Source organism: Sceloporus occidentalis, unplaced genomic scaffold, assembly GCF_023333645.1.
Source record: "Sceloporus occidentalis isolate IW3139 unplaced genomic scaffold, rSceOcc1.0.p SCAF_2, whole genome shotgun sequence".
Taxonomy (NCBI): domain Eukaryota; kingdom Metazoa; phylum Chordata; class Lepidosauria; order Squamata; family Phrynosomatidae; genus Sceloporus; species Sceloporus occidentalis.
Genome location: NW_028316982.1, coordinates 13585548 through 13601286, shown reverse-complemented (window position 1 = coordinate 13601286; position 15739 = coordinate 13585548). Strand labels below are relative to the sequence as shown.

General features: G+C 40.2%; 1 protein-coding gene across 1 annotated transcript in view; it reads right to left on the bottom strand.

Annotated features, from left to right (window-relative positions):
* Positions 1 to 1360: 1360 nt before the first annotated feature.
* Positions 1361 to 15739, bottom strand: part of LOC149317990 (guanine nucleotide-binding protein subunit beta-4-like) — a 61525-nt gene continuing 47146 nt past the window's right edge. The window contains exons 8-10 of the mRNA XM_089508791.1: positions 15509 to 15710; positions 12839 to 13055; positions 1361 to 8195 (exon numbers count right to left, since the gene is read on the bottom strand). Coding sequence (XP_089364917.1) covers positions 8089 to 8195; positions 12839 to 13055; positions 15509 to 15710 — 526 coding nt within the window. The 3' untranslated portion in view covers positions 1361 to 8088. The remainder of the gene's footprint in view (positions 8196 to 12838; positions 13056 to 15508; positions 15711 to 15739) is intronic.

Sequence of the window (15739 nt, the reverse complement as noted above, 5' to 3'; positions counted from 1 at the left end):
GTCCCTTCACCTCCAAATTTCATGTGCATCACCCAGCTGAAGTTCTTGTAGGTTACATAACTAAAATGGAAGATTCTGAATTCCATCTAAATTTTAGATATTCTTCAGTCCCAGGGATGTAGATCTGCCAGCTGTTTCATGTATGAAAAATGGGGGGGGGGGGTCTTATGCTGCATTTTCGCTGCCGTTTCTAATTGCAGTTAACTATATATATTGCAGTATAGTCAATATAAGGAATGAGCTGTGATATGGGGAAAATGCATAGACAGAGCATGCTTGTTGACTCTGAAAATGATTTATCTGTGTCTGCCCAAATAAGGGATTCTCTGGGATTTGGTGAGATTTTTTTTTGGGGGGGGGGGGGTCTTCCCATTGGAATCTTTGCTCAAGGATTTCTGCTACAAGCTATCACAATTTTAAATTGCTCATGTCTCTGTAACTTGGAAGCAGAGTAAGAACAGGGAGTGTGTGGCCTTCTAGAAGCTTTTTGATTGTGTCTTCCATCATCCCTCACTTAAAATGTGGAGTTCCCCATCTTCTCCGCTCCTGAAGCAGTGTTAACTTATGTATTCCTTTCTAGGAAGTGTTTGAGGAAAATGTGAACTTGCATGTTTTTATAACCAAGATATGGAGTAACTTTAGTTGTGAAAGAAATCCTCTTGCTTGTAATGGTGTTTGATAATGAGAAGTCAGACTTTTTAAAAGGGCTAATAAAAATTGCTCAGTTCCTAATCTTTTTTCATCAACAAGAAAGGAATATACTGTTTACTATCTTTTCTCACAGTAAATTGGAGCAGGAGATACACACACACCCCTGGGAGCCAGAAACAAAACCTGCAGGTCACTGCCCTAGATGAAAACAACTGAAATAGACTGTAAACAAATGGAAAAATGGCTATTCATAGAGTACAGCTTGGACTAAACTTTTACACTTGTCAGTGTAGTTTCTCCAGGTATATTATGAAACTGGTCAGGTTTAGGGAAGACACAAAGAAATTGGTAGAGTATGCATTTTAAGCTGTTATTTGTCAATTTCTAGAATGCACATTTCAATCAATGTATAATATCTAGGACTAGTTAATATGTGTGTATTTGCCTTCCATTTGCCTGTGGACCTCAAATTTCATAGGGTTTCCTTAGGCAAGGAATATTTGGAGCCAAGCGAAGTATTATTTTTCCCGCTGTTTTGCAAGATATAAGTTTGTTATATGACATAAGGCAATGGAATGATGCGTCTGTGGAATTCCAGTTCTGACAACCAGCTATTTAAGGCACACTTTCAATTTTTTAAAAACTACCTTTCATAGTAAGTCACTACTTTGAAGAGGCAAGAAAGAGAAAATAAGATGAACCACTACAACGAAGGAAATCCTAATTAAAAGCAGTTGTTTATTGGTTACAATGTCAAGTCAGGCAACATTTTTCACTGAGCCACTGTACAAAGGAAAGCTTATGGGGAGGGGAAAATATAAACAGTTCATAGCAAGTGATTTTTCTTCCACAGGGAAAACTTTATATAACGGCACTGTTAAAGAACAAAATGGCACAAGTCCCTGGGTATTTTGTTTTTAATTAGGTTAAAGAAAAGGGTAAGACTTTCAGAAAACACAATCAAAAAGGCAGTGCAGAATCACTTGGTACCTGGAAATGTTTTGGAAGGTTTTTCCTCAAGAGAAACTGGCAACAAGTGAAGATTTTAAAAAAGAAAAAACACCACACTCACAAACATCCTGGATGGGAGAGGCTGGAATAAGTAATTAGTAACAGAGAAAGTAAAAAGAACATCCATTTCCAAAAACATTTTAACACAGTTCCTTTGGGTGACAATGCAAATATACACACGTGGAGATGTGTCGCAGTGAGGAGGAAACCAAGAGAGCACCATTGTGTTGTAAAAACAAAGGCTTGAAATCTAAGATGCCCATATTACTCAAAATCAAACACGGTGTGGCACGAGGAAGGTCAGGCACATTTCAATTTTTCCCCATCATTTATAAATCATTAGTAACACTCCACAGACTCACCATAACATTACTGAGCATTTAACAGTCTTGCATGTATTTTACATAACTGGCAACTGACTAGAGTGCCTCAATGTGGTAGAAGTGCCAAATTTGTGGTTGGAAGGGTAACACACAGTCCACAGATCCCAAGGTCAGAAACTGCCACCTGGCACTTCTGTCATCTCCACATGTGCTAGTGATTTTCCTTTACAACTGTAGCCACACATGCTTCAGAAAGTCACCTAAGAGTCTACTACTTTCAGGGGGACTTTCCAGGAGGCAAGGAGCCTGCAGTCACAGCAGGAAGGGCAATAAAACACTGAAAAGCCCCAGCATGTATGTAATAGCAATAGCAACTACATTTCTATACTGCTTATCAGTGAACTAGTGTTCCCTAAACGGTTTACAATCTGTAAGACAACTGCCCCCAACAAGCTGGGTACTTATTTTACCTAACTACAAAAGGATGGAAGGCTGAGTGGACCCTGGAGCCCTACCTGGGATTGAACTCACAACCTTGTAGCTGCTGTACTGGCATTTAACTACTGTGTCACTAGGGCTCTGTTGCAGAGCTTTCTATTCTATCCACAAGGAGAACTGGGCACAGTGAACCTTACTGCAGCCACAGAAGTGGGAGATGCTGGCTGAGATCCTACATAGCGGCACACAGCATGGGAATTCTGCATGCATGGCTCCCACACAAGACCTAGGACTCACTATGTCCTTACAGAACCCCCTCCTAATGGCCATTTTGTGACAGGCGGAGAGTAGGAGGACTGGCTCTGGGAACACAGCCAGATGCAGACCATGGGTATCCACCAGGGACTACATGAAGTCGCAGCAGATGACATCACTGGTTTGTGTCTGGTTACAGAAACATAGCCAAACACTGCTCCAATCCCTTCCACTTTCCACCAGCCACAGAATGTCTGCAGTGTCGCTGGAACAACGCAGCAAGTGTGAAGCAAGGAGACTGGTTGTGCAACCTCTGGCACAACCAAAAGAGTATGTACACAAGCAGAAGGTGGAACTGTTTGCACATGTCACTAACAGGCTGCCAGCCATTGTGTGGCTTGGTTTTGTTTGCCTGAGACTGGACCTTACATAAGAAGCACTTTCCACACATCCTTATGGGATGGTTTTGACCAACACTGTGAAAACGGCTACACACTTTCATTCTCTGGCACTATAAATAATGTTTTGGTTTGTTTGTTAAAAAAACTTCTGCTGTAATGTTACTGCCAGCCAATACGTCACACCACGAATTTTACGTTTCACAATTGATTATCTAGTCATCCTCCTATCTTCACAAAAACCTGGTGAGAAATAAGGGGGAAAGAACAGAATATTCTATACTCTGAACAACACGGACCTTTGCTGGAGAATAAAATGGCTCCGGAAACAGCGTTGAAAGGCGACATATTTATTTATTTATTTAAAGTATGCAATATCTTTCAACAAAGATACTTTGCCAGCTCATGGACAACCTCTCTCTGCTCCAGTTTTTGTAACTCAATCTGGGACAATCATACAACCTTGATGCACTGGTTGACACAATCATTTTCTCTATTTTTGCCACAGGTCCTACAACAACTATTTCTCCCACTAATCCTTCCCTATGCAATGTATTGGAAAGAGATGTAGAATTGCAGTTTGGGGAGTCATCAAATGGTTGTAGTCTGCATTTTATGATATAACCTAGTCTTTACTAACTTTGCTATACAACCCCTGCCCCCCCTCCAATCACATGAATCAGCTGTGATTTACATAAATGCCCAAATGCATTAAGCTTCAAAAATATGCCCTGCCTCCATCATCTAGTACAATTCAACATATTAATTGGGCTATTCTATATATGGTAAATTTTATTACCATATACTAGAAAACTCCCCACTCAGAATGTAACACAAAAAGCAGCCAAGAATACTGAAAGGAAAATGCTAAAGGACCCCTCTGGGGAGGCATACATCTCTGGTATCCAAACGTCAGAGTCAGATGGGGCCCTTCTTGAATCATCAACTTGGCAAATCCATCTCAACTACTTGAACCCAAAGAACGTTATGCTCTTAGAAATGAAAGTAATCCTGTAATGGGGCAGTAATAACATGGAGAGTTTAAAATAAACGGTCGAAATCCACCATAATTCTATATTTTACTTCCTTTCTCTCTACAAGGGCTATTAAAAGGAATGGAAAAAACTCAAGACCAGAGATAACCTTGTGGGGCCACACAGTTGCTGGTAGAACATAAATTTTTGCCAGCATTCTTCTCCTGGACTTCCGCTGAATCACTGGTCCTCAGACTGCACCATAACCCATCAGCGGCTAGTAAGGAAGGAAACATTCAGCCTGGAAAAAAGGACAGTTATCACTCTCCTGGACACCCAGTGAGCAATAGAGGACTGGGAGGGCTATTCAACTATTCCTTTTTTCCAGTGATGAGACTGCAGACGGATGGTGTCCAACAACCACACACCCACACTGGCCACCAACTGGCTATGAAGGTGTACTACAGTGTTGCCAAGCTGCATTGCATGGGGGGGGGGTCTGTTGTGCAAAGAGGTACTAGGCTATCTCCTTTTCCAATTACTGAAATGCTAGGGCCGTGATAGCAAACCTGTGACATGCATGTAAGAGAGGACACGCACATCGTCACCTTTAGCAAAGGCCAGGAGGAGTGCTCCGTTTTCCCACACTTCCCACCCTGGAAATGCTGAGAAAGCCTTTCTAGGGTGGGAGGAGTGAAGGAAAGGAGGGCTCCATTTCTCCATCCCTCCCACCCTGGAAAGCTGGGAGAAGTACCCCCCGGCACCAGTGGCACCTGGTGAAGGAACACCACTGAGTTTGGGCACTCGGTCTCTAAAAGTTTTGCCATCACTGTACTAGGGAAACTAGAGGTTATGCCTCATATATCACCCAAGAGGGTTGTGGCCTGTATATCCCATTTTATTTCGGAAATGTTGAATAAGTTATGTTCAACAAAAACGATGCAAGAATTACAATGATGCCTATATGATGATTTCTATGTTGCTGAACAAATAGCAGGAATCTAGCACTCTAACAGATGCCGCTCCCTTTCAAGGAAGCAGTAAATACCTTCCAATGTGTGGTGGAGCCAAAACATCACATACATGAAAAATTAGCATCGCTCAAGTAGAATGTAGACTACTGTCAATACACTGTAGAGTATATACACAAGCTAAGAATGTAACACGACATCTTGGGATCTATAACGCAAACACAGTGAATACAGTCAAAAGTAGGGAGGGTATGCATTTATCATACTGAAAACCAATTTCATTTAAAATGTGGCTGTTTAGACCAATGGGACAGCCCTGGCTCTCAGATATACACACATGCTTGAAAATGTATTAGTGGATCAGTCAAGTCTCACACGCTGAAATTAGGACTGTTAAATCTAGCCATAATTTACTGCCTATTCTGCTATACTTTTCCATGTATGCCTATCCCCTGAGCATTATTCCAAAATCCAACACCTAGACATTACCTTTCAGCTAGGAGAAAACATAAACATCATCTTTCAAAAGCCCTGCATAACATCTCCCAGCTGTGTGGCTTCATGAACCATTCATTTTTAATTTCAAAGATGTCTTCCTACTGTACTCTGTTTTTCATTCAAGGGTCATACGCTTTTTGCTAGCATAAGGCATTGCAAAAGATGTTTGCGTTGTGATAAAGGAAACCAACAAGAGGGTTAATGTAGAACATGATTCACAGAATTCAGAACAACTGTCTGAACATAGATCTCACCCAAACAAAGCAGCCAATACTATCAGTAAATCCTAGGACATTACTGACCTCTACATCTGTTCCAGATAGCATCAATACTGGATGTGAACAGAGTGATCCATATGAAAACCCCCCAAAAATTATTAAGTGCTTGTAATTCTGGTCCTGAACAGCCCCTCCACCCCACCCTGGAAAATGATTCTTTCTGCTATATCATTAAGAAAGTATTAGTGCTTTTTGTGGCTTCTAAATCCATTGTTTGGCACATGGATTGGCACTTTTACTACTGTAAACACAGGCAAACAGGAAAGGCTGAAACTGAGGATAAAAATTTGGCTGAAACCTGACAAAACAGATGGTTTAGCAACAACTCTGTCTTAATATGCTGACAGCAACTGCTGTTTGCCAAGAAAACTAGGGTTACTTTTAACAGCTCCACATTCTCCTTACAGACTTTGGAAAGGAGGCACCCCAGATACTGCCATAAAAAATGAGATCACTTAATAGCTGGCATCCTATTGATTAGCTTCAACAAGAGTAGACCCATTCAGTCAATTGTTGAATGGTGAGCCAACACAGAGATAAATTTAACAGATTCAGTGGGTTTATTCTGGTTCAGCCTAAAAGAATTTAGGTCAATGTGTACTACAAACACAGGGAACATTTGCCAGTACCAAAATTTGATTTCTGTTTATAGCTGACCATACTTTTTACCACACTTATGTGATCAGGACATTTCTTATGAGTTATTGTTGGAGAAATTTCATTTCACTTCAAAATTTAAGACAGCAGGAACTCAAAGAGGGTTTACAGTTATGCTTTTCTACAATAAAAAAACAGAGGCTACAGAAACTAATGGATCAGGATCTAAACTGGGAGATACTCTTGACAGATACACAAAAGGCAACTCTGTTTTGCTGTGGAATGTCTGGGCAACCCGAACAACTATCCTGGCAGTATCAGAATGAAATTTCAGCACTTCCTGTCATGGCTGGCTGGCGCAACTGAATTGATTTCAGGAGCCAATTGAAATATTGATGTGGCATATGCTACAGTCCACACAGATTGCACAGTGGGAGAAGGGTACATTTAAATGGACACCAATTTTTACAATTCTCTGCATGTGCAAATACGTATTCCAGGAGAGGTCTTCTACCTGAAACACATTAAACTTCTGCCTATATAGGCATATTTTAATACATGTGAGAGGAGAAAACTAATTGTGGTCCACATGCATTTGGAGTGGTATAGTCCAAAGGAGGAATAAAAGTCCTTGCTAGAAGTCTGAAGCGATTTCATATTCGTAACCTCACACCAAACAGGCCAATGATATTACAGTAGACCTAAAAACAATACATTTACATCTATCCCACCCACCTCAAATATCCATTCATGATTGGCTCAAGCATGCAGCAACAAATGTCTGTCCTCTGATTTACATGCTGAGCCAAATCATATAAAGGCTGTTGGAAGGAAGCTCAAAATCTGACACCAACATTTTCAGTTCTTATTTTTGAAGGGTGCATCTGATGACCTATTTACATCTGTGGGGTTTGGTGCCTCTAAATGCCAATGGACTATCCAGTAACTATTGGCTCAGAGGGAACCAACTTCATATTTCAATAAATAGGTCACATAGCAAGTAAGGCGCTAGGTGTCGCAAGGAGTCATCAGGACTTTTTAAACAGACACAGAAATAGATCAAGCAATAATCCAAACACCTTCTGTTATAAAACCTACAAACATCTCTTCAACTTCACACATTTATCTACAGTAAATTCACCAAAAAAATAAGAAAAAACATTTTAAAACAACAATCTAGTACATCCACTGTGGAACTCAGGAGAGACATCTCAGATTAAATGTAGAGCTATATAAATGCCGTTTCTTTTAAAAAATGCAAACATTATTTCTTTACTTACAGACAAAATGTTACATGATTGGCTGCTATGTGTATATTCAGTTATGTACAAAAAGGTACAGAATTAGGACAAGGGAACAAGCAGAAATCCTTCCAGGACAACACAGGCATACCAACTGTAAGATGGACTGGTTCTTTTAGCTTCAGTCACCATGAATACATGTGCTGCCCTCTGCTTTTCTTTGCTTTGAAGAAAAAAGTTACTGATTTCTCCCACCCACCACTTCTTCACTTGATTTATTTTAAAACTTCATGTACAGAAAGCCTATTTATGCAATAATCAGTGAGTAGAAAAACTTCACCTGTAAATACAAGGTAGAAATATTATTTCACAGCAATAGGCTGCAGCATTGATCTCTCCAGATCTCAATGGAGAAGGTGTGCGTGTCTATCCAGGTGTATTTCAGCTGCTAAATTAATTCCAGATTCTGAGAAAACTGTCCCAAGACCCTGTAGCTACTGCCATGCCATCATCGGTAACTCCTAAGCAGCTGACTCTGTTATCATGGCCAGCAAGAACACCTGCAGGAATAAGAGGATAATGTTAAAACACTCATGGTATACGGATTCAAGAAAGGCCAACAGAAACAAGTTTTTACGTCTGATCAAAGTCCTTAACTAAATGTGTAACGTAAAAAGCAGCACCAAGGACTTCTGTAACTGAGGGACCACCATCCAGAAAGCATTATCCTTTGCACTCCCCAATCTAGATGTTCTTACCAACATGCATGTCAGCATAACTCCAACAATAACGTAAATATACTGGCAGAATTGTATGGATGGAGGTAGTCCAGCTCACTACTACTCACATGGTGATCTGTGGACCAATGCCAGTGAGCTGCAAGTGCACAAAGAATTTTCAGGAACAAAAGAAACAACTATAGCAAATATGGCGCCAGTTCTTGGGACCCTGAGCAGAAAAAACTGCCAGTCCCCCACATCATATATTATGAGAAACACTTCTTTAGGTAACATGGCCCCAGGCCCCTTTTAAAAGTGAAATCCCACTCTCTCCATTCTGCCTAATTTATTGTATTCATTGCTAAAATTTATCTGTTACCTTATCGATAATAGTTCTTAGGACAATATACAAAAATCATGTTAATCAAATAAAACACAACTAAAAATCAATTACATTCAGTAATCAATTTGTGGAGGCTACAATACGTATGACAAGGAAACCCAAACATCCTGATGATCACCAGCTGCTTCCAAGTTGCTTAATGAGTGTCAAAGGAGACCCTCATATCACACATTAAAATTACACTGTTTTGGGATAACTAGCAAAGAAAGGTTACTAGGTCTAGGTCCAACATTTCCATGTAGGGCTGCAGTTGGCATATCAACCTTAGCTGAGAAAAATGCATTCCTTGTCAATGTTGCTACCTGGGTTTCAGCAGACTGTGCCAAGTCCAAAGTGTACAAGAAATTTTATATGAGGATGAACTGAAAGTGGCAGGCCCCCCAAATTTAAAACCACTGTTGTTTCAAAGTGTTTGATCTTAAGCCCTTATGCAACTTGTCCTGCAAAACCTGCATAACTTCCATTTGTTCCACCCATACTGCTTTTGAGCTACACCATCAAATGCCTTCCAAGTCATATACTCTGAACTGACTTTGTCCTAGATGCCATAATACGGTCTGCCCTTCATAACCACAGATTCTTTATCAAACCAGTTTGAATCCAGTTTAACAATCCAGTTTGAAAATATTATTTTTTTAAAAGAAAAAGTCCAAAAAGTAAACTTTAATTTTGTCATTTTATGTAAGGGATACCTTTTTACTATGCCATTGTATTTAATGGGACATGAGCATCCAGACTTTGATATCCCGGGGGAGTCCGAGAACTAAACCAAGCAGATACCAAGGGCCCATTTTAGTGTTAACTATGCCTACTGAATATCCCTGCAATTCTATTTTTTTCTGCTCAATACTCATGCAGTCAGATGCAATCAAGAACTGGATAATACAATGAGCCTTGGTTTAATAGGGTTTCCCTCAAACCTTCTTTTCAGAAGGTTTGCTGGACTACCCTTATGGAGAGCAAATACAGCGCACCTGTGGCATATGCGGGTGCCCCATATGCGGCTTTCACCTTATGCAGAAAGCAAGCCCAAGAAGCAATAATGGTGCATTTGCCCAAGGCACACACACCATGCTGCGCACAACCATTTTTTAAAATGGGGCTTCAGCATATGCATTTTTCCTTTACGCAGGAGATGGGTCCGGAACAGATCTCCCAGATATTGGAAGGGCCCACTGTAGTTGAAATTCTATCACAGATTTTGTTTGCCTGTGTTTTTTTTATAACCAATGTTGTAACCAGTTGATTGCCCCCTTATTGAGATGCAAGCCAGGCTGTTCTGAATTATTTTACATGAAAATGTTGTTGCAAGACAAATGCATGAGTTGCAAAATTTTTGTCAATGGCTGTAAAATGGGGTCTGACTAATCTATATCCTAGTGCTGTAACTACATAATCAAGATAATCTCCAATGTTGTAATCCAATCTGACAATTTTATTCTTAACTTTATGCATTTTAATGAAAACTTTCTATTTTATATTGGTTTTATGATATATGTAATCTTTCCATTTATATGTCTGAAGTTATTGTATGCCTTGACAGGTCTATTAACCATAAATAAAAAGTTGTTGTATAATAGACAGTTTTATGGAGGCTCCCCTAATTGCCTCAAGAGTAGTGGGAACCAAGGACCTCTGGGCCAATATGGTGCTATTTATACTACATGTGCTCTCCTGATGTATTTTGAAAAGCACTTTCTAAAGAATTTGAACCAGTGGAAAAGCATACAGACAAGCCTTTGGCCACCATACTCCTTGAGTATCATAATTCTTCACATTTCTGCTCCAACCTATGGGAAAGTATCTTTTTAATCTGCAGTTCTTTGCTCATGCAAATAAGTCTACTTGAAAAGGTCCTAAGAAATTGTGTAAATATTGAAACGCTTCCACATTCATTTTCCCAGATGTACTGTGTTGCTGCTCAAATAATCTAATTGTACATTTAACTTCCCCTTCAGAGAGATTGCAGAAATTGAAATTCCATTGTGCCCACTGGAACAACTTGTTTGACTGTTATCAATGGGAAGGAGTGTAGACCTCCTTGATTGGAAAAGTAAGCTCTTGCAGTCAGATTGTCTATCCATATTTAAACATGACACCCCCATACCAATGTTATGAAAGCAAGCTGTGCCTAACTTCATAGTTTTCAACTCTGAAATGTTTATATTGTGTATTTTGTCCATTACACTCAGAAGTCCCCGAGCTGATAAATTGTCGCAGTAAGCTCCCCCACCTGTTAGGACTCAGATCCATTATAATTTGCACTTGATCTTCGACTTTGTCAAAATTCTTGTCTATTAACCACCACCTCTACTGTTTGATGGATTGGTATGCTCACTGTATAACTGGATCTGTTTTCAATTGCTTGTTGATGCAGAATCACTAATTCCTGAAGTTCTCTTGGGTATTCTTCTCCATGGTACTAATCATCAAGAGCCCCATAATTCTGACTAGAACCATTGGATTTCCAAACCCAGAATTATCATAGAATCAGAGTTGGAAGAGATTACAAGGGTCATCACTTGTGTTACTTCCTGTTTGGGTTTGATTTTCCTTTCTTTCAATAAACTCAAACAATCCAGCTGAGTGTTTACCTGAGCCCTCAAATGTGTCATTGAATTTGTCAGTTCTAACTGACTCTTCTCATAATTTACGATAAACTCATAATGCTCTAAAATCTGTAGTGTCAAGTGCAAATCCTTCATACTTTTATCTTTCGAATGTGCTTTTAGTAAAATGTCGGAGTATGCATATAATTGTACTCCTTTCTGTCTCAAAAATGCCACAGAAATATCAATACCTTCTTAACAACCACTTCTTATACCACTAGGCCAAATAGTAGTGCTTTGAACTGGTAGTGCCTCACGTGATATTGGAATCTCAAGTACTTCCTGTCTGCTATAACCTCTGGAACACCAAGATACACTTCCTTCAAATCTATTGAGACCATGAGGTCTCCATTCTCAAATTTTATTTTATTATTTTCAGTGTCTCCATTTTGAATCTCATAACTGAGATACCTGAGATTAAAAACAAGATGGTATGACCCATTGCTTTTAGATAAAGTAAACAGAAGTGTAAACCCCAGTAAAAAAATATTCAACCCAAACCTCTGCTTTCCCACCTATATCCAACAGACGTCATATCTCTACCAGCATTATCTTCTGCTTGCTCAATCAATCAATCACTGGTGAAAGAAACCTGCTCATGGTTTTCTGTGAAACAATACTGTAATCTGATGTTTTACCCACTAATCTGTTATTATCGACCATAAGTGCCCAAAAAGCAGTCAATATTGTGTTTTTCTTTTAGAGGCAGATCCACCTCCTCATCCCTGATTTGGTCTAGTGATTAATACTTGCCTTCCAAATTGTGATCAAGGCCTATATTACTGCTGTCTTTGAAAAGCTTTATTATATCACTGACTGTATCATATCCTCTGACACCACAAAAGGAAGGGGAAAAAGAATAACCCCTCTGTAAGGTCTCCTTTCTCATCTCTTTCTTTGCAAAGTTGGCATAGCTTGGTCCCCCCCCCCCCAATTTTGCTTTGAACTAAGTTCTTTTCTAAAGTTTGCTCTCCAAAAAGTAATTCTCCTCTAAATAGAACACACTCTAAGTCATTTCTTGATTTCTGGTCCACCTCCCAGTGGTGCAACCATGAAGATCTTAAAAACATAGTGGTTTTTTATTTGCAGTTTTTCCACTTTCACTGGGATCCTGTGCCCCTAACACCAGCAAATGTGGAGAGGCCACTGTATTTCTGTAAGTTTGGCTATGATCACATCTTTCTTACCTTATCTATAATTTCTTTATCCTTTTTATTTTCACACTTACATATACACCTATGCTTGGGTGTCTTTATGCATGTCATTCCAGAATATCTCTTTCTTTCTTCCCATCCTCATTCCTATTCACACTGGCAGTTTAAATCGAAACACAATGTCAACCCAAATAGATCAGGCTAGTAAAGATTTCAAAAATAAACAGCATCTACAGCTCCAATATTGACTTTGGGGTGATGCAGTCCTTAGAGTCAGCATTGGAGGAGATGCTTCTTTTTGTATGCACATAAACTAACCTGCGCGTTCTCCCTTTAGGGCATCCCAGACGTTGCAGTTGAAATCATCATAACCTGCCAACAAGAGGCGGCCACTTTTTGAGAAAGCAACTGAAGTAATCCCACAGATGATGTTGTCATGAGAGTACGTCATAAGCTCCTGGTCTGCTCGCAGATCAAAGAGTCGACAGGTAGCATCATCAGAGCCAGTTGCAAAAGCATGGCCATTAGGGAAGAACTGCAAATTAAACAAGAAGTCAGTCACATTAAAAAGAATACTGATGAGAAAAAGCTCAAGCAAGATTCCTGGCTTAGGAGTTATTTCATTTATTTATACTTTTAGTACACCCACAAAGTTCTGTAGTTTTGTTTATAAATCTAATTTCTTCTAGTAACCAGGATCAAAGTGACAAGGACAGGTTGTTTACCTATAATTGTATTTCTTCAAGTGGCCATCTCTGAAATCATACAAATGAGTTTTGTTTGTTTATTTTATATGCCACCTTTCTCCCTGGAGGGACCCAAGGCAGCTCACAGACAAGTTAACCTGCACAATGTACCATCATAACCTTCTAGAACTATTAGATAAGTATTTGGGTGGTAGCCAACCCCACTCTCTGTACAACCTGCTATCTTGTTTCCCACCTAAGCCTTCAGTTCCATGGATGCCAAAGCAGCAGCCCTGGATCTAAGGAGAGGCAGGACACAATGAGGGGAAGATGGGCAGGATTGTGTGATTTCACAGATAATCATTCAAAGCAATACAATTATAGGTAAGCAACATCTCCTCCTTCTTTGTCATTGCTGGGAATCACACAAATGGGACACTAGCAAGCTACCAACCAACTATGAGGCAGTTTAAATTCTCGCAGAGGATTCCTTGTGAGAGGGTGGGAAACAGAGTGAGGCAGGGGCTTAAATTTTGGCAACAGCTTTGTGATGTGAAGGTGGGTAAGAGAAGAAGAGGTTTAAGTACTGACTGTGGCTTTGTGGTGGGACTCGTTTAAATGAGGGAGAGAGGCATCGGCTTGCCCAGGTCTTGCTGCAGCAGCCTCTGCTATCATCCTGTGACCACTTGTCAGCTTGGCCATTTCAGAATTTGTGGCCAGCAAAGCCATACAACCAGCATGGTAATACACTTGGTGTGTACACTGCGCATGCACTAAAGGGCGGAATACAGAAGCAAAATATGTGTCTTCCCAATGGAGCAAAAGAGACTCATATGATGAAGCGAAAACACATCTGCTTCATGTCCAGTATAGTGACCAATCAAAGTAACGCATCAAAGTAGCATAGTGTTGGTGTAGGAGTAGATGGCAATCAGTCCAACAAGTTCATGAAGTCGGAATCAAAGAAGATAAAAGTGGGTGGGGAATAAGAAGCTGATGATCCATCAAAGTAAGCTATTTCCCAACCACCCCAGGAGCCTCCAATAAGTTTTGCTCATACAGTAGAGCTCATACAGTTAACCTTACCTCTGTATTACAACCAGTCTATGCCAACCACAAAAGGCAAGGCAAGTTGTCATTTCATCCCAAGATTTTGCCAGACATCATAGTACACCTTCATACACAGGTGAATGAAGAACTACTCACCAACATGCAAGACAGACTGTGCCAAAACAGAAATAAAAGTCTGACAGGAAAATTAAACTGAAGCATTTCTGAGACACTATTGCTGCAGCAGACAAAAATGAACTGAGGACCTAGGCAAGAAGTGAGTGGGTAGGTTGCTAGGTGAGTGGGTGCGGCTGCTGCCAAAATGTATATATAATAGCTCTAGAAGGTTCCAAAGATGCACTTCACAGGCACAGAATCACCCATTTGTGTGATTCACAGAAACCATGAAGACAAATAGGAAATGAAGAAATTTTTCGTTCCAGGACTGCAGCAACTGGACGCCGTAGTCCCGAAGCCAGCCACTGCTGTGGTCTTGAATGGGCCACCAGCAGGAGCAGTGTTTTGCCGCTCCTTTACAGGGTGGCTTCAGACCGCCTTAGGTGGCCTTGAAGTGACTTTTGGGCATATTGGGGGAATACGTCATTTGAATGCCAGGCCCCTAAAGCACCCAGTAGGTGCTTTATTTGGCCTATGTGTTTCTGATCTAAGGTAAAGAGTGGGAAGACACAGCATATCATTGTGTGGCTGGAGTAGGGCTATCGCCAAAAAGCAAACTCCAGAAGTTTCCAAAGATGCACAGAATGACCATATATGTGAGTCACAGAGATCATGAAAGACACATGCTTTTGAATCTGTTTTTAAAAGTATGATACAACACTATTCTACTCAGCACATATTTTCTTCCATTATTTAATTCTTGAGGTTCACAGTACTATAAAATGTTTACTTTGATCATGTGAAGGGATTAGGAACTCAGCTATTTGCTCTGAGACACTTGCCTAACAAAAATGTCATGTTTTCTAACAACACTAGCAGTTTCCCAACCTAGAGATCCTGGGGAAACAGCCCTGGTCCCACCACTCCTCCTATTCAAATATTTTTTCAATGGTACCCTCACAGAAGCTATAGCACCTTCTTCCACAGGCTGAAATGTTTGAGAATATTCATGCACTCATAACAGTTCCACAAATATCTAGTCATCTGTTCTGTTTGTGTGACAGAAAATATGAATGGCCATTTAAATCTATAATCCTTTCTCTCCCTGCATTTACTAACATAGTTAGACACTTACACACACTGCATTGATGTCAGACACATGTCCTGTGAAAGACTGCCTGCACATCCCATCTCGAATATCCCAGAGCTTGGATGATGCATCACATGCACCTGAAACAAAAGTGCTCATGTCTGGACTTAGAGAGAGACTCATCACATCTCCAGTATGCCCAGTGAAAGCAGTAGTCTGTTGCCCAGTCTCAATATCCCACAGCGCACTGCAAATTAAAGAAAAACATTGGAACAC